The sequence below is a fragment of the Calidris pugnax genome, unplaced genomic scaffold (genome assembly GCF_001431845.1).
Source record: "Calidris pugnax isolate Ruff unplaced genomic scaffold, ASM143184v1 scaffold51, whole genome shotgun sequence".
NCBI lineage: Eukaryota > Metazoa > Chordata > Aves > Charadriiformes > Scolopacidae > Calidris > Calidris pugnax.
In genome coordinates, this window is record NW_015090797.1 from 6,353,900 (window position 1) to 6,374,224 (window position 20,325).

A 20,325-nucleotide genomic window follows, 5' to 3' on the forward strand; every position below is an offset into this window, starting at 1 on the left:
CCATCATGGTGAAGCGGGGCTCTGGTCAGGCTGGGAATTCACCCCACAGGTCAGGTCTGAATCAGTGGGATATATGTCCAGCTGCCTGCAGTTATAGAGCATGTTTCTCTGTTACTTCTTCTTCTAACGCATAAGAAACATTAACTCTTAAAATAAGCACAAAGGACTAATAATTCATGAGATCTTATTAACTGAAATAAACCCTATCTTTCCCGTGTAGCCTTCTTGTCTGCCAGCTTAGATGTGTGATTCTGGGAATAACAGTGTGTTATGCTGTACCTGGAAGGCTCATCAGGCATTAGTGGTTTAAAAGTTCCTATTGTTCCATTCAGATACATGTAAAATTACCTAATTAATACAGAAAAGCTTCATTAATATTTCTGGAAAGAGAAGAAGGAAAGGGAAGTTGTGGCTGCCCCATCCCTGGCAGTGTTCAAGGCCAGGCTGGATAGGCCTTTGAGCAATCTACTCAAATCCCTGCCCATGGCAGGGGGGGGGTGGAACTAGATGACCTTTAAGGTCCCTTCCAACCCAAACCATTCTATGATTCTATGATTCCCTGGGGAGATTATTCCAATGGCTGATTGTTCTAAATGTGAAAAATTTTCCTATTGCGTCCAATCAGAATCCCAGGAGTGACTTGTACCCATCCTGTGTGACTCCTTGTAAAAAAAAACCAGAAAAACCAGGGTTTTTCAACCTCAGTTCAGGATTTGCGTGGGATGAATTTTATTGTTTCTTTTCACAGCCTGCTTCTTTCTGATTGGTTCTCAGCAAACACTTGAAAGTTGCACAAAAGCCTCCCACAGTCTCAGTTAATTCTAAGGGCTGTTGTTTCTTAGAAGGACATTACCTAGGTCTGCCAGCCTTTTCCCTACTCACAGAGCTGAAATTAAAGCAGGTAAGGCAATAGCCATTTCACCACTAGATAATTGTGAAGCTAAAAACAGCCTGCAGCTTTTGATTGGTAATAGCAAAATCATATTTACTTGGCTGCATGATCCTTTTTCTATAGAGGAGCAAATGGGTGGCCCAGGGAGTCAAGGTGTAAACCAAAGGCTACGATGGTTTATTGGTTGAACTGAAAGGGAACAGGATACAGTCACCGCAGAGGCAGGAGTTTTTTTATTAAATTCTGTGAAAACTTTCAGCTGAATGTTTAACAATGGTTGCAATAGAAATAATTAAGAGCATAAAGCATAAAGGGCCCAAAATCATAACAGTCAAATTTGAGATCTGTCCTACTGTATACTTCAGTTAAGATATTGAATTGAATAGAACTACTCACATGGAAAATTAGGTCATATTCAACTATTCATAGATCTAGGGTTTTAAAATTCAGTCTTCTGCATCAATAAAACACAAGATTAAAGTGAAGCTTATAGAACTTGTACATTACAGCAAAAGCTTTTTAGGTAGTAATGATACTCCTGACATTTGAATTTCCAAAAAAAAAATATTAAAAGCATATTCATATAAAACAAAATCCCTGAATTCATAGTCAAACTTTGAAACTCTTATAATTTTCTCCTTGTGCCCTTCTATGATGTCTAACATGAGGAAGTAAGAGTACGTAAAGGAAACAAAAACACGGTGTAATTACAAGAGAGGAAGTGGGGTTTTCTTCAAAAAAGTATAGAACCAACGTTTTACATTGCTAGCAAGACAGTTTATACGAGTCTTTAAAATTAGTGTAAATATTTCAAAATATGGCTCCCTATTCTTTTTTTTTTTTTTTTTTTGGGGAAAGGGGGATATTTTTTTAAAAAATATAATATGACATTCTTTTCTGGCCCTTTTAAATACATTTTTTTTTTCCTTTTTGCAAGACAGTTTATACGAGTTTTTAAAATTAGTGTAAATATTTAAAAATATGGCCCCATATTCTTTTTTTTTTTTTTTTTGTGAGAGAAAGGTGGATAATTTTTAAAAGAGATTCCTATAAAGAGCAACATTAAGGAAAGAATATTGAAAATAATATAAGAAAGCAAGATGAAGTGGAATTTAATTCATTACACTTTCTGTAGTTCATATTTACAAGTCCGTTTTCACTATAGACTAGCACAGAAATACATCATATCATTATCACATACACTGTTACACCTCATAATCCTATTCTAGCTTTCCTAGTGGGATGCTTGAGACACATCAATTCCAGAGAGTATTAATATAAAATTCCAAAGGGGCATTCAGGTTAATCGTGGGAAGCTTATTAATTTCAAATATAACTCTTGAGTTCAAGAAGGCACAGAACCTGAGATATGTAGTTGAATAAGAATTCATCTGATCTTAACTTTTGGGCTGTATTATAAAGTGATTTATCTAATACTTGTTCTATTTAATACAAAACACATTTAATAGATTATTTTTTTCAGTTTTCTGTGGTAGTATGGACTTTGGCTGGTAGACTAATTCAGGAAAATACAATTGCAATAATCTAAGGTTAAAGATATCATAATCAGAGGTTAAAGATATATACTGCCCAGGAACATTCAGAAGTAATTTATAAGGTAGCCGTACATCTTCATATGTGTTTATTAATGCTTGGTCAAGAACATTATGGATGAATGATTTTTTACGTGCACAGATCAAATACCTAGAAAGAGTAGGAACAGTCGATGCCTTAAGTGCATCAGATTGACTGTGTTTGTAGTGTAAGGGAAATTTGTCCATCAGGAATGAGTCTGGAACACACTGGGTTTTCTTTGCTTGGGCAGGTTAGGGTCACATGTTACTCGATTCCTTGGATTCCTACTTTGGTGTTTAGTAGGCTGAGTAGAAAGAAGGCGAGTCCTGAAAATAATGCTATTTTTCTTGAAACAAATAATCAACAATTTTTTCTGAGCATCATGCAATGCTCATTATGTAAGGACTTTACTATTTATATCTATAGACATTTAAAATAAAGGATATAGTAAGCAAATGCTAGATATATTACCTGAAGATGCTTTAAATAAATCTTTCTCAAAAACTTTACCAGAATTATTGTGATAACAAGTCATTGAAAGAAGTAGCTCTCAGCTTGTACCTTTAGATTTAAAGAAAATATCACTACCTGTCTGAAAAGACAAGTAACTGATAAGTTAGCTGGTGGATTTAGATAAAACACTGGTCTCTGCATGATCATATTAGGATATATAAGCCTTAATGTCCTGTAAGAGCTAGTTCTTATGATATGACTCTTAAAGCAAAGGCATGACTCTAATTCATTTTTATTGCTTCTCCTGACTGAAAGAAAAGCCTCTAGTTGACACAGATACAGGAAAGACCTTTATTCTCCACACCTAGAATATAATTTCAAGAGGTTAAAAAAAAAAAACCACCTCTGCAGAATGTTTGTCTGTCCTGAGATGTCGGAAACTGTTATCAGCGGCACTCAGTTTTACGCTGAAGGTAACACTCACTTTGCCTGAGCCATTCTCAAAGAATGTAAATAATGTACATAATCTTAAACCTCTAATTGACCATTAACAGATGGGTTTGTAGAAGAATGCCAGCAGTGGAACTTGGTATTCTCTGTATGTTTAGTAGTCTCTTACTCTGGGATACGGATTAATATTGAGGTCTTTTTGGTTGTGAAGTCAGAGACCTGTGAGCCTCCCAAAGGAAAGCTATTTACTGAAGAAATTAGGTTTGCTACTGCTTTAGCATCTCAAAGTTTTCTCTTGTCCTGTAATTGCTCACTTGTGGAAAGTCAGTCTATACTGCATGACAGATTATTGTGGAGGTGCCCAGATTGGTGCTGGGACAGAGGCACCCAGGTGGCCGCTGCTTTTGTCATTGGATGTCTCTTGGCATTCCAGTGCATTTTGCTAATGATCTTATACTCAGAAATGCAATTGGAAAAATCATTAATGCTACCTAATCGATTTTGAATTCTCCAGCTTTTCTATCAGTAGTTTAGAAGATGATCAAAAGTGTGTAACCAAGAGCAGCCAACAGGGAGTATCCAGACAGAAATCTTACTATATTTAAACAATGCATTAAAAAAATGAAACAAAAGTTTTTGAGAAAAAACTACTGCAATGATTTCTGCAATGATTGCCTACAGTGTCCAATGCACACTTTTCTTCTCTGTGATCTGCAGTATTAAAGTATTAATTCTTTGGTATGTATCAGCTATTGCACTTGTTTAGCTTTTGAAGTCACACACTGTTGGTCAATGCTCTGTGGAGCTAGCCTGTGGAATTTTTTTATAGCTTTATGGAAACTTAATATAGTCTGAGTTGACCTTTTAACATGATCTTTTTAATATGTCAGGTATTTATAAAACAGGAAAACCAGCGATTTATCAGTGTTCAGTGGCTGACCTTCATTGTAGTTGAAAGGAAAGCATTTCTACAAGTATTGTTAAGATGATATGCTAGAACAGATGAAATTTTCTTCTGACCTGATCTGTTATGACATGTCTATAGGCAAAATGCGTTCCAAGTAATTGCTGTGGATGGGGTTTGCAGTGGAATAATTCAGTGTCTCTCTGCTGAAGACTGTATCGACTGGCTACAAGCAATAGCAAGTAACATTTCCAACCTCACAAAGCACAATGTAAGTATGGATCCAAGTAAGCCAGAAGGTTTCCCAATCATATTTGATTATAACTGTCATAAAAGCCTAATGGGTTCACACACAGAATTATCTGCATATAAACAATGCTTGAGGCTGTCTAAGAGAAGTCAACTCAAGTTTGTCATCAAATCAGACTTTGTGAGAAATCATTGAATGGGAAAATATTCTCCCCTACAGTCATACAGTTCACTCCATCGCTATCAGAGTTATTCGCTTCTTAGCAATACCAGCTAGCATTAGAAAGAAAGACCAGACACACAGGAGAAAGCCAGGTGTGATGGGTAAGCAGATTTAAAAGCAAAACATTCTGTACTTTCTTGGTAGTTTGAGAAAGCGCATCTGTATAAAGATTGGTATACTTGGCTCTGAATTAGATATTAGGTTTGTTTAGGTATCATTTAACACAAGGAGAATGGCAAGGTGCTTCTGTGATATAGATACAGATGTTTGTTATCAACCAAGATTAAATCCATTTATGCTTCATGCACTGTACTTCTATGATCTGATCTTGTGGGATAGGTATCTATTTTTATTGAAGCAAGAAAAAATGTTATGCAAAGGTTTTGCCTAACTACTAGTGAGTTTGACTAGTAAGTCTTCTCGACCTGCCTGGGGTGAATTTTGCATTTGATAGATGACACATAGTTCCTGTGGAAGTCTGTGTGATACCTTTCCTGTTTTTCCTCAAAATGTACAGGTACACATGGGTAATTCCATTGTTTTGAATTGAGTTATAGCAAGGAAGCCCTTGAGGATTTAATTTATATTCTCTCAGATTTCCTTCAATCTGCCTTAGCCTTCCAAACCTGCCTCTAAATTTGCTTTTGTTTCAAATACAGGGAACACATTGAAGGAAGTTGTATTTCTTGGAGATTTATATTCAAGATGCAGAACTATGTTCCATCTGGCAGCAATATGTAAAAGTCATTGTATTATAAAAATGTGACAGACATGAATTCATCCACCATCTGCAAGTTTCCATGCAGTAGAAGCTGATTTTATGGCTATTTATTCATCCATCCTTCCAATGCTGTTGCTATATAGAACCTTTCTTGTCTCACTAGGCATCCTGCAGATGCTAATTTTTCCTCTTGACATCTTTAGTTTGGGCTGTTAATGATTCTTGCTACCTAAAGTAGTGTATTTGTCTACTTATGACAACAGATAGATGCACCTAGATTTTATCTGATAAGGTTTTATGTAGTTATGGTGAGACTATAATTATGGTTGCTTAGTGCAACTTGAAGTTTCGTAATGCACTATTATTTAATAATATATTTTCAGTTTTTCAAAAATGAGTACAGTTTATAATTCTACATTAGTTTCCATAAAGTACAGAATCAATGTATCTGATGTTTTATACAATGGAAATAGTAAATTATACAACTATTGGGCCAATATTTATGTTCACTTTATCCCAAAGATATCCTGTAAAGTAACTGTGGGATTTTGGGCTTATGACAATTTTCCATGAATCTATTTTTAGAACTTTCCTAATTGTTCACAGTCCATGTGAATTTATGGAAACCAATGAAAGTGACTTTTCTGTAATATACTTTTCTTTTAAAGTGTCAGTTGCCAGAAAGAATTAGTTATTTGACAGCATATGTGATAAGTGAATATAAACAACGTTAGAAACACACAGGGGAAAAAACCCGAACTGTTGCTCAGAACAATGATTAGATGTGATTAGAGGTCCCTATATTTTCTTACTTTACGAGATGGTTATTGACATATACATATTGTTGATGTTAGTATTTTTGCTCTGAGAGAGGCATTTACTCACACACATTCTCCCTTAATGTGGCATCCAGTACCAAAGAAACAAAGAGAATATAGGACTTTATTTAACTTTTCAACAAATTGACTAATTTTTAGTTTCAGTTAACTTCTTATCTCTATCTAGGGGTTATGGAAAATAATTGGTTTCATTTAAATACTGTGCAGTTCATAGAAATGTTAATTTACATTATCTTTCTCACATGTATCTATTGAAAAAGAAGGAAGCAGATGAAAATAAGACAGACTATAAAACCTAACTTTTTTCTGAAAACGTTTCCTTTACCCATATGTCAAATGGACTCTGTAGATTTGAGTGCGATTTATGTTGCCTAACTTTAGATGTCTTAAAGCAGCATGTCCAAAGAGTGATCCCTATGCTTTACTTTCAACATCTATTTTATGATGAGATTATTTCCCTCAGGACATGTCTTTCTTTCCTTTGACTGGTAAGGGATCCTAGGGTGGTGAGTTCAAACTTCGATACCTAAAGAGGTATGTATATCCTGTCACTAATATCTTTGAGGGGCCAGAGAGGGTTTCTCTGAATAAATCTGCCAAAGAAATGCCTGGATATTTTGACAAAAAGCATACTAGTCCTAAGCAGAAAATCTGAATTATTTTACTTTCCCACACACAAGATGGCTGAAAAAAAATCATGTGATGGTTCAAATCCCACAAATGTGTGTGGTAAGAACATGGCTTGCTTCCTCTATGTTCCCACAGGTATCTTACAGTTGTGTAATGTGAGTCCATGGCTCCAATATTACGTATTAAAAATTTACATTTTTATAAGGATAATGTCAAAATCTCTTCTGTCATGATCTAATATGTCCACATCTGACACAAAGGTGGTGTGACTCAGTTGTAGAATCATCTTTGTGGCCAGTACCTACCAAAGAGCAATAAGATAACAAAGAGGCAGGAATACAAACAAAACTAAAATGTCTTGACATCATCATCCTTGAAAGGCAGCGTTGCTAACTGAATATCATGTTGCTAACTGAAGATAGGCTGGAAGATGGTGACTGCAGGCAAAATGTTTTTGGTTAGACTGTCAGTCATTGTACAGTGTGAGATAAAACTTGCATTATTATGCAACAAGATAGTTACAGTTTTAATGCGGAGATATAGAAAATTATACTCTGACTAATACAGAAGAGATTAAAAAAAATCAGTATGCTGGCTGATCGTGTTGACTTCATTTCAAATTTTCATCAAAAGACAGACTTCAGGTATGCATTTTTTTTTTCTTCGTATTCAGTAAATTAGAACTAGTGTCCTCCGGTGGTTGTAGAATAATGAGAGCGATACTGCTAATTTTCATTTCTCTAGCTCCCTAGAAACCATGGAAAGATTACATATGAGATGAAATACATCCCTTTAAAATTGCAAAGCATAAATTGACTTGTATATTGGCATGCAACAAAAATGCCTAATATAGGAACACACTGTTGAAAGTGACTTAATATCATACTAAAATTGGTGACGTAATGAATCCATAAAGACCATTCATTTCTGAAGATGTGTTCCTCTCCAACTTGAGTCACTTGAGCAGCTTCTGTGTTAAAAATTCATCAGTTTTAGCAATAGTCTCAAAACTCAGAGGGATTACGTTAAACCCAAAGTTTAGTCTAAGCAATACTGAAACTGAAGTTCATGTGCTGATACCTGAATACTGAATTGAACCTAGACTTGGGAACACTAATTCATCTATAAATTGATGAGGTAGAAAAGAGATTTACCTCTTTTTGTAGCCAGTGTGGATGGCAGGCCAAAGATGATTAGAAAGAGAACAAGCTGCTGCTTCTACCTTTTCTTACTCATGCTCCAAACAGGAATTTTCAGTTGTGCTCTTCCAATTCAGCTGTGAACTACTGGTCTTTCCATGAACATTTAAACTCTATTAATTTCTGTGGTAATTAATACTGGCTTCTGTTAATTAGCATCAATCTTGTTAAAAATTTTTATGATTACAGTATCCAATAGTCATGTAACTTTAAAAAAAATTGGTCTCTGGAAGAGTCTAAGAAAATACTCCAAAATTGTGCAGTCTATAAAGGTCCACCTGTTGCCATTACATCCCTAATTAGTGCAATTTTCAAGGGACTTGAAGGCAAAATTTAAAATGGCTTTAGATGGGATGAGATTTTACCCAAGGTCTTTTTCAAACCTGGTTCAATTGAAAATTATGCCAGTGCCACAATATTCTATTTTAGTGCTGCCAAAATTAGAAAAAAAAAAAAAAAAAAAAGAAAAAAGCCCTAGCTTAGAGCCAAGGATGTTGCGAACCTGGTATGTGTCACTTTTGGAAGAAAATGAGCATAGGTATAGTATTAAGTATTAAGATAGATACACTGCTTAATAAAAATTTCTAAGCGGATCTTCTTACCTTACTGTTTAGTAATTTCAAATATTAGAAAAGAGCTTTTTTTCTAAGTTATAAAACGGATTAAATGCTCCAAATTGCTTGAAAGGTTTAACTATAAAATGAACTCCTTACTTTTTCTACAGATATTCTAAGTTTTATGGGTATTTAATTATTTTAATTATCATAGTTTTTTCTGTATAGGTCTTCATAACAAAAGAGTAATAAAAAAACCCAAAACATTGCAGTTAGCATCTTCTGGGATATAGCTTAATAGAGTCTTCGGGGATTTATCCTCCTGACTCAATATTTGTCAGTCTTGCCCATTGCTTTCTCTGTCGCAGATTTTTATATAGTGAGTGCAATGATGCTTCTTTTCCCTTTCCTATTCCATCATTTCCTTGGGAGACACTGCAGCAATTGCACATTTATGCTTCTTACCTTGAAGCTAGCACTTGACAGAGAAGAAACAATATGAACTTTATCAGACAGGAATGACAGGCAACTGAGATAAGATTGCCAAGCAGGAGGTAACAAAAAGTTAGTTTTAAATTTATCTTAAGAATGCGCAAAAGATCTTACAAGATTTAGTTCACAGTAACTTCACTTTATTCCATCATGGAACATTTTCTCGGTAAAATAGCATGTATCTGTGAAATTAATGAGGCACACACATTGATGGTGGAAGCATGGCAGTAGCATGGAAGCAGTAGGATTAAGAGGTCTACAAACTGAGTATGAGTATGGCCTGATGTATGTGTTTTTCTGAACTCAAGCCTTTATTTTGAACAAAGTTCAAAAGTTCAATTGAAAACATTAATCATATGCTTAAAATGTAATGCCTAATGAAAGAAACTGCAACTAAGTTTCACTGATGAAAAGAGAACAATAATCCCTTATCTTTACAATGCTGAAGTTTGGGTAATTGTTAAGGATTCTGTAAGTCACTAGGGAGAGGGAGAGGAAAGAAAACACAATAAAGGAGAAAAAAGCCCCAATTAGAATAATAAGATCTGTTCCACATGTGGGAAGAATAAAATATCACAGGACTATATTGTGTTATTAGTAAGTTATTGAAATAAATTAGTAGTAGATGTCTCATTTTTCTGGTGGGTACTACCACCAGTAATAACATACTATGGAATGTTATGTTAAATGAATAAATCAATGTCACTCATAATAACTGAGCACATTTCACATTTCAATTTTTTAGGCGAAGTACCATGGCAGTATCAGAGCATCAGGATGCTCTGATATTAGTAATTTTTGAGTTTTCAGGGATTTTATGTTCTTAGGTGCCCTGTGAATTGTGTATTACAATAATATTTAACTTTTTGTTAGTTCCTGAGCTATGTGTGTTTGGAGCAAGTCCAAAAAGATAAACATTAGCATCAAATGTAGTAGCGCAAAAGACAAATACTGTCTGTAATTAGAAGGTGAAAGCCATTTAAAATGAAGACCAAAACAACAGAAGAGTATAGAAAGTCTTCAGAATATTGCCAATATAATAATTTTTACATTTATAATTTGCTTTCCCTGAGATAGAAATACTTAGATAAATTGTGTGTTATAAATGTACATTCAACTGTTTTTAAAGCAGTATTAGGCATTCATGTGCTTACAGACTTCTGACACTTTGATTTTTTTGTTCTGCATCCCATTCTAGACCTTGTAAAGGGAAGCCTATAGACATATGCATTCCAAAACTGATATTTCGGTCTCTGTAGGAAGATTTAAAATTCAGAACTGAGCTTGTAACATACTGCTGCCATATTTTTTTCCATGTATGGTTCTCCTAAGGCACATAGATCTAAGTGAATAAATGCAGTCAGTGCAGAATAAAAACTACATAAATCAAATCTATCCTATTTTTTCCTGCCTTTTTTAATGTGGGATGTTACCAGCTTGACATATAAAACACATCTGTTTCTATGACACTGTTATCAAGCTATACATATGGTCTTGTCTCATATTTACTTACATTGTGGGCAATTTGCTGCATGTCTTATTTTACTAACTTGTTGCCTTTACCTTGTGGACTGAAGAATTGTGGGATATTTTGTATCCTCTTGTATGTACTGATTTAGCTGCAAAGAATATTTAAGTCTTTCCAGTGCATTTCATCTGCACTTTTATAACATACTCAAGTTTAAAGGACAATGTCTAGCATGAGGCAGGTCAGGAAAACAGTGGAAGAAAAGAATATTTCTTCAAGAAATATTTCTTCCAGAATATTTCTTCCACAATAATCACCTTATCTGGGAAAGTAGTAACAAGAAACTTCTGTCTTCATAGTTGGAGCATTTGTTATGACATATTCTGGTTACAGTGACAGCATTCATCATTAAGACATGCAGTTTTGCAGTCTTCATTTGGAATATACATTGTAAACTTCAATTAGTCATGATAGCTTTTCAAATTAAATAAAATTCCCTTTCTGTACCAAACTTCTCCCAAATATGAAATTTATTAATGCTATTTTTAATAATATTGTTGTAGTTTTGCTGTTCATAGTATCACAAGTCTTGCAATGGTCAATAGTATCTAATAAAAATATTACCATCTGCATTTCTATAAATTGCCACTAAATTGCTCTAAAATTCAGAGACAGTGAAATCAAAAGTCCTTCCTTATAAATATTCTTCAAACAGAAGAACCACAATTTGGCTGTTAAATGTAAGCCTTAAAAAAGGAAGCCATGTTGTTGCAGAGATAATATTTTTTGTATTTTTTTATATGATGCTGTCACACAGAAAAGAATCCCTGCACTTTGTCTGATTCATCCAGTTTTGTATGAGTCAAATTAAATTGTAGCCTTGCACTAGTATTTAAATCAAAGCAAAACATCAGAATATTCAATACTTCTTTAATATACGTAGGATTTATATTAGGCTCTGAGACTCTCTTCCTTCCTTCCATTATTATTGGAGGCTTAAGTTGACACAATGTAATAAAGACTATAATCTATTTAGTTACGAGACACTTTGGAGGGATGTCATACTTGCTCTCAACATCCCACCCTGATGAAAGGTAGCAGAGAACCTGTAATTAAGAAAAAAAAATAAAAATCTTCATTGATTTAAAGTGGCAAAGAAACGATGACAAGAATAAAGGAATTAGAAACAGTCTGACTGGGAATGCGAGTAAGCCACTTGGCTTTTGCAGAGAAGTAGCACATGGAAAAAGAAAGTACTCATTATAAGTTGACCTTTCCTGCCAAAATGCCAAGCTGCCCTTTCAGTAGCAGTTGGAGACTTCCAGCTACTTTAACCTAGTTTTTGTTGTGCAATAAACTGTTCAATATTCCACAATTGGTTTATTTTAAGTGAGAGTTTGTTGAAAGTGGCTGTTGAAACAGCAACTGGGAATTGGGAGGCTAGGCAATAATAACCCTTTTTTTTTTTGTATGCCTTCTCTTTGCTGTCTTAAAAAACACCACAAATATGAATATAATTGTTTGTATTTTGAAGCAAGGTTAGCTTGTTTTCACGTCTTTCCTCTTAATCACTTTTAAAATATATTTCTAAAAGGTAGTTACATTGAAAGTTTTGCATTTCTTCCACAACCCATTAAAAAAAAAAAAAAAAGTAGTAGTAAAAGAAATTGAAATGCACTCAAAAAGCCATAAAACACCTCAGGGAATACCTTATTAGTAGGCTAATGTGTTGAAAGCACTTTCTCCATTTTGTTGTCTTGCTTCATAAAGTGCTGTAGACATCCAGCGTGTTCAGGTACTGCACAGCTTATATTTGTCTGAGGAAGAGAATGGACTCAGAGGAGGAGGCAGACGGCTGAGGGAGAAGACAGGAATTTCAGTCATTCTGGGACAGTTTCAAGAGGATGGGGCAGACAAGCCCAGCTAATGGGGAAACAGGCGAAAAAACAAATGAGCACTAGACAGAATGTGGTGCAGAGGAAATGAGCCCCGAATCCTTTGAATTTGCCATTTCTCTGCTAAGAAAAGGTATTATGAAACTCTCTGACAAGTTTCTTATCTCTTAAAAATGCTTTGCATAGTTAAGTAGCAGACATCTGTGGCGAATATCTGAGAAATCTGAAATTATAGCCATGCTGATCACCTGTGTGGGCATCAACATGATTGCAGGGTTCTTTGTTTTGGGGTTTTTTTTTCACTATTTTGTTTATTTCAGAAAATGAGGTAATTACATACAAAACATTTCAAAGACTATCATTGAGGTCGTGAAGTCAAGCTTGAAAAACTGAGAATGAAGCACCTTGTTTCATTGTCATACCCCAGTACATGGTAGTCTGTGACTTACTGCACTGAAGAATTATTAATTTCCTTTGGAGATTTTCACCTTTTTGAACTGTTTATAATGACTATATGAAACGTTTCTGGTTTTTCTTTTCTTTTTGATTGATATTACAATGACTGTACATTTTTATATTTGATGCAGGTAATCAATTCTTTACTCCCCAGTTTTGTTTCATTATGAGACAATTGTCCGTTATGCCTGGGTAGCCTGTCAAGAGAGCACTTTATGACCAAAGTGTAATACTGAGTTCCTAAATTCTATTTTGATATGAGATCTCCTGTGATAGGAAACCTAGTTACTAGTTCTTAGATGCAGAGAGCAAGGAAATCCTAAAACACTTCTGGAAAGGAGGCAACCAGGTAGTTAAAAAATGCCTGTTCATCTCACCTGTGACTACTTAATGGTTCAGTATCATAAAGTATAACATAAAATGCAACTGAGGAAGAACTTGATTCATGTTAGTCCTTACACTTGCTTTTAGCTATATTAGCAGAAAGATGATGTAAGGTCCATGTAGATACACAATTCGGCTCTTTAACATGATAAATTCCAGTTTTATTCATGAGGCTACTTTTTGAATATCATAAAAAAACCTTTATTTCCATTTCAAATTACTGATAGATATTCTACTTCCAGGGTGATGCATTGAAACCACATAGAAAAATCAGTAAAAAGTATTTTTGTAGTCCATTGTGTCACCAATAAACTGACCATTTAAGTAACAGGATAAAGTAATTTTTTCTCTTTAGATCAAATTGTTCAGAGGTAGATTTGAATATGTGCAACTAGTCTATGTAGAGGTGATTTATTTGCATATTTCGTAGGTTTCCTGTTGATACAGACAAGAAGTCTTAATAAAAAAATCAGAGTAAAACTGTGTATGCCCAGATTCCAAAAAGGTTTGTAAATCTATTGGTGAATGATCATGCAAACTTATGGTAGTTTTCTCTAGGGAAGAGTTTGTTACCTGCCTAGCAGAAAATATTGTTTTCATTGTGTTTATTTCCTCAGGTAATTTTGTAACGTAATAAAAAGGATGAAAAACCTCCTATGGCATGTTAACATGCTGTGGCTTCTCACATAATTCAGCAGGTTTCCCATTGTCAAAGGAGTTGTAGGAGTCCTTCTTTTCTGGTATCTGATTGCCAAGGAACTCAATTTCTCCTTTTTGTAACTACTTTTTTGTAAAAGTGTAGGAATTGAATCTAATTTAGCTAAATTAAGTGATATCATAGAAATGTTAGGTGTTTGTCCCTGAAAAGGCAAGATCCTCTCCACCCAAACTCCTTACGTAGTCAATGGGTAGAAGGAAATGTCTTTAAGACTTGAAGAAAGTGAACCAGTCCTCCTAACTTAGTCACTTACTTCTATCCCATTAACTATATAAAGAATGCAGACATCTCCAGAGGGTAATTCAATCTCCTTGAGTTAAGTACCTATCTCTCCCACTTCTAATAGGAAATGGCAAGAGGGTACTTTAGCATAGTAGCCTACAGGTAGGAAGAATCACCCTGACATGAGAGACAGGATCTCTCCGTGCTACTCAGCCTGCAGGTCTGATGCCATCTGTCTCACGCCTGGCCAAAGGATGTCCAGAGACAGAGCATGGCTGAGGTTCTGCTCCCCCTTCCACAGACTGTTCTCTTTGCTATCCATTGAGCCGCACGTAAAATTCATGCCAATGCTGTTTAGCAGGAGGTAGGGCTCTCATCCAGGCTATCTGGTAGGATTCACCCAGTAGAAGTATTGCTTAAGTGCAGCAGATCATAGAATCATAGGATGGTTTGGGTTAGAAGGGATCTTAAAGATCATCAAGTTCCAACCCTCCCTGCCATGGGCAGGGACGCCTTTCACTACACCAGGTTGCTTAAAGGCCCATCCTGCCTGGCCTTGAACACCTCCAGGGATGGGGCATCCACAGCTTCTCTGGGCAAGCTGTTGCAGTACCACACCACCCTTACAGTAAAGAATTTCTTCCTAAGATCTAATATTAATCTCCCCTCTTTCAGTTTAAAACCATTACCCTCTGCTCTATCACTCCACTCCCTAGTAAAGAGTCCCTCCCCATCTCTCCTGTAGACTCCCTTTATGTACTGGAAGGCTGCTATAAGGTCTCCCTGGAACCCTCTTTTCTCCAGGCTGAACCTCAACTCTTTCAGCCTGTCTTTACAGCAGAGGTGCTCCAGCTCTCCGATCATCTTTGTGGCCCTCTGCTGGACTAGTTCCAACAGGTCCATGCCCTTCCTGTGCTGAGGACTCCAGAGCTCAACACAGTACTTCAGGTGGGGTCTCACCAGAGCGGAGCAGAAGGCCAGAATCACCTCCCGTGCCCTGCTGGCCACACTTCTTTTGATGAAGCCCAGAATGCGTTTGGCTTTCTGGGCTGCAAGTGCACTTTACTGGCTCATGTTGAGCTTCTCATCCACCAGCACTCCCAAGTCCTATGCAGTTATCTTCTTCAGCCTGAGTACTGTATGTTCCATGGGTGGGTGGGTACTCTGGTACTACCATGACAAAATTGGACACAGACAATTCACTCCCTGTACTACGGTGCAGCTTTTATTTTTGCAGATTTTTTAACCCAAGTGAGTTCAGTAATCACATTAACTGTTGTTTTATCCCCCAAATGATTGTTTTAGCGTGACTAAAAGGCTGGGAACGTAGGGTGGATATACAGTCAGGAAGAGAAAAGTCAGCACAAACTTCTTCAGCCAAGTTTGCCATGGAAGAGAAGGATCAGCAAAAACAGGCCTCATATAGATGTCTTCAACTGAGCAACTGGGGATTTTTTATATTTGTGAATGTTGTAGTCAAATAAGCCTTCTTTACCATTTTCCCTTCTGTCATCTTAGATCTTACCTTCCAATCCACAAAAGTTTTAAAAACTAAAAAGAATTTTTATCAGGTTTTGAGATCAAATTAAAATCCTGCTATTTGAGGTCCTCTCACATCATTTTGGAGTGCTGAGGCTTCTTAATTTGTGGCATAATTATTACTGCAAATCTGTCCTGTATTACTTCGGGGAAGCCAGTTGATGCAAAATGCTTTTTTTTTTTCCTTTATGAGCAATGGACTCAGGCATTGCTGTATAAAGGGTGTAAATGAAAATATTTGTTGTTTTCCTTTTCCTGTTCGTCTTCTCATTCATTCTGGCTGCTGCTTCCCCTTCCCAGGTGCAGATGTACCTGAGGAAAATAACAGCCTTTTTAATGTATGGGGAAAAATTACTTTTACTGGACATTTCTTTATATATATTTCCTTAATATTTCTTCACTGGAATACCAACCTACAGCTGCTGTGGAGATTTAGAACTCCTAGCACCCATTGTTTTGCTTTACTGTTCTATCCAGAAAGAAGAAAATACTCCTTTTCTCACGCATCCATTATGGAAAAGATAAACTGAGGGTTCCCATTCATGGAAGAAGGGGGAGGTAATAAAAACATTACAGATAAAAAAATCTTTGAATGATATAAACTCTCACTAGAAGGGAGAATAGATGAAAAGTTTGGTCCTCCAAAGTTTTAGTAAGGATGATTTTATTGGAAAATGTCCACAGAATTGTGAATATTTTTTTAAGTAGGACCATTCATGAAGAAAGGTACTGCCAAAGAGACAAAAGGAACTGACATTCAGACACTTGTTTTACTGTGTCAGATTCTCTTTTTGCTGTACTAATGTTATTAGTGACTCCCATGAAGTATTCTGTGGTGTTGCAAAGATTTTTCTCCTTGTGAGTTTTCTTGAGATACTCCAGATGTCTGCAAAGACACTCTTGGAGTTTATTGTTGTAAAAGGAGTCATGGAAATGCAAATGCAAATATGAAGCAAATCTTGAAGGACACTAGCTTTATAATTATTAAATATTATACATAGATGTTTTCGTTCTCAGCAGAGAGCAGTGTCATTCAATTCTACTTACTTTTCTGTGATGCACTTGTTAGAGGGAATTAATATATTTTTACCACTTGTTTTGTTCTTTGCCAGGCAGAAAAACACAGGCTACTCATAATCTTATATTTTAATAGAGTGTGCATTCTATTTAAATGTTTGGCTCATTTTGTAACAGTAGCAGCAGTAATTTTAAAGGGTTTTGGTTTTTTTTCACTTCATAAATAAGGTGTTTCACAAGAAGAAATATGCCCTTAGGCTAACACAACCCCTATGGAGCTGTGGAGCTAAACATTCTTTTTCAGTTCCTCTTTAAATAATTGATAAACTATATAGACTATATGCATGTTTAACATCAGAATTATTTCCTTTTGCACCAGATTAACATAAATGTATCTTTATATTGCTGTATAAACATAATCTATAGTTTTTAAAATACTGTATCAAACAAAATTCTAAAAGACTCTTGATAAGCTGTTGTAAACAGATTATTTTGCCTAATGAGATAGTATACCTCTGCTGATCATTTAGCAAAGTATGTCTGCACCTTAATTAAGCTACTTCCCCTTGCTGCAGCAATATGGAGCACATTCATTTACCAAACAGTAACCATAAATAGAATAGCATTTTCGTCTCAAAATGTAGTAACCAAAAGTGAGGAAATATAGTATGCAATTTGAATAATAAAAAAAAAAAAGAATAGTCCCTATGTTTGGATAGCAACTAGAACTCTCTGAGGCTTGCAGAAGGTTCTACTGGTAAATTAGGTTTCCATTACATAGCTGGATAGGTTGCAGGCCAAAACCTAGCTTAAAGCAATTATAGCTGTCTGACCTCTGTTTAGTCTTCTGATCCAAAACCCACTTCCCATTACCTTTATAAGTTTCTAGAACAAATCACAACAAATCACAGTTTATGCATGTTATGCTTACATTTTTTTTAAAACCCTAAAGACAGTCTCACAGAAACTTCCCACTTGCTTCTGGTTCTAATGCCATTCATTCTTTACAGTGGAATGACTTATAAGACAGTTTGCATCTTCACCAAGTCACCAACAAATAATTAAAAAATCAACTTGTCACATTACTGGTCTGTATAGCTCCACTGTTTTTATCTGATCAGAACTACAACTCTGAGGCATGTTTTCTTTTGAAAGAAAACCTTTAGCTCTGGAAACATCAACCTTTCAGCTTAAAAATATCTGACATTTTTGCATGTTGATATCTTCTATCTCAAGCATTAGAATACAAGAAAAGTTAATACTAAAATGGGATTATTTTCAACATCACCACTCTTTCGATCAGTCTGTCATTAGCTTCTTAGCAGTTCTTTATATTGTTTGTTTCTTGTTATGTTTACTACTTGTTATTTCCTATAGAGCACAGGGGAGTGTACCCAATACAGTGTTACCAGTACTAAAGAACTTTTTTGACATTTTCATGTATGAATACTTATATAATAAAACATCGATAGATAGCCATATTTTCTCTACTAGTCCACTGGAAAGAAAAGTGCAATAAGGGACATAGCTAAATGACAAACTCTTCATTAACCCAAACCAGAGGAAAGAAAGAGCAAAATAGAATTTGTTGCTATGGGTGGCCTCAGGAAGTATCTCATGAGTATGTAGAACCAGGAAGGTGGTAGAATGAGATGAATAAATACTCTTTTGTATCAGAATTTACTCAAAAGGTCAGTTGTAAAGAGATGATTGTCACGATTTATAAGTGTGACACAATCTTGAGCAATGTTGGAACATGTTAAAGACCAGACAGGAAACTATTTATACATTAACGAGAACAGTTTTAAATATACACATTCTCTGTAATTCCAACTGTGTCCTTATTGCATTACTCATAAGCTACAAAAGATTGAACTTCGGTTCTAAATCCTTTTTCTCAGTACAGAAATTTTCTACATGAAATAAATAATAGTAAAGTAGAAATGGTAAATTTTGTGTGGCTTAGAACACACAGTGAATGTGGTTTCAGGGTAAAAACTGTTTTCATATACCTATGACTTCATTTCATTACTATTTTTTTTAGTTGTGACCAGCTGAAAATGAAATCTTTTGCAAATTTTATTGTATGGTTTTTGCTAATTTCTGCTAAGAACAGTTAGTAGTCATAGTGAAAGACTAATTCTATATTTGATATTAGGAATAGCTGCTTTTGTTCATCTGTGGGCTTTTTGTCTACTTTGTCTTGGAGCTTATGCAGCCTATTATTTATGAATAGGAATTATATTATTCAGATATTTAATTGCTGTGTTCTGTTCTAAATTCTCCAGATAACACACCATTTTGATATATATTACTATTTTAAGTGTTACCATAATAATGTCAAGTTCATACAGCTAATTCCCACATTCTGACAGTATATAACAGTGTAACCACATACAATTTCACTCATTATACATCATCTGTTTTTGTTGCAGTTTGACATATGCATTTCACTTCTTGTAAATGATAGCTTTTGTGTTCTACTTATGCAACTGTCTTCATGGTTCATTATACCTTTGCTGAATAATTTGTTTCCTGATTTTTCTGTGAACTATAGTGCTGTAGTAATTTTCAGAGCATGTATGTCCCACACCTTTTTCTTTCAGGAAAGATAATATCCATGATTGATAACTAAAACTTCACTAGAATAACGATTCTAGTAATAATGATCCAGTAATTTAAGTATCATAAGAATGATTCTTTCTTTGATTTTTTTTAATTATTATTTTATTTCAACTTGTAGAAGGTGACATATATTGATATCTTGAACAGAAGAAATGCTATTATTTGTATTTATTAACTTCTGACATGTTTTCCTTTGGACTACAAGAACTATTGATATAACAAGAATCTAAGTTTTTTACTAAATAATCTCTTTTACTGCTGAAATGCAAGTAGACAGTGAGTTGATGTTCTGAAATTTGTTGACACATGTACTTTCAATGAAAGAGTTTAAAAATGTTTCTTGAACTTTACATACTTTGTGACAACTCTCACTTATGCAGACATATTCAATTATTAAATGGATTTGAAATTTATTTTACCTTTTTTTATGTTCTCTGTTGAAAATTTGTTTTCAAAGATTATATTTAGTCCAGTATAATGTAGTGAAATTCCGTAAAAGTTCATAATTTTCTCATAGGCAAGTCTGAAATGCACATTTAAGCAAAAGTTATCTTTAAATTTACTTGTATCCTCAGTGCTTGTCTTAGGGATTCTTAATGTCAAGAAATTGGCAATTCATGAGAGGGTGGGGAAAATTCTATTGAGTCTTAATTATTCAAACCTCATCTTGTTTAAGGATTACAAGGTCATAGCCAAGGCAATAAAATATAACATCTATTACTACTATGTCAATATAACATTATTGTTGTCAAAACTGAAATAATCCTCAAATCAAGTTCAGTATTTAACACACTTCTTAAAAAAAAAAAAAAAAAAAAAA

General features: G+C 35.0%; 1 protein-coding gene across 4 annotated transcripts in view; it reads left to right on the plus strand.

Moving 5' to 3' along the window:
• SNTG1 (syntrophin, gamma 1) overlaps positions 1–20,325 on the plus strand; it is a 228,932-nt gene that overhangs the window by 127,666 nt on the left and 80,941 nt on the right. For all 4 annotated transcript variants that reach the window (XM_014937004.1, XM_014937005.1, XM_014937006.1 and 1 more), the window contains one exon: positions 4,416–4,545. In XM_014937004.1, coding sequence (XP_014792490.1) covers positions 4,416–4,545 — 130 coding nt within the window. The remainder of the gene's footprint in view (positions 1–4,415; positions 4,546–20,325) is intronic.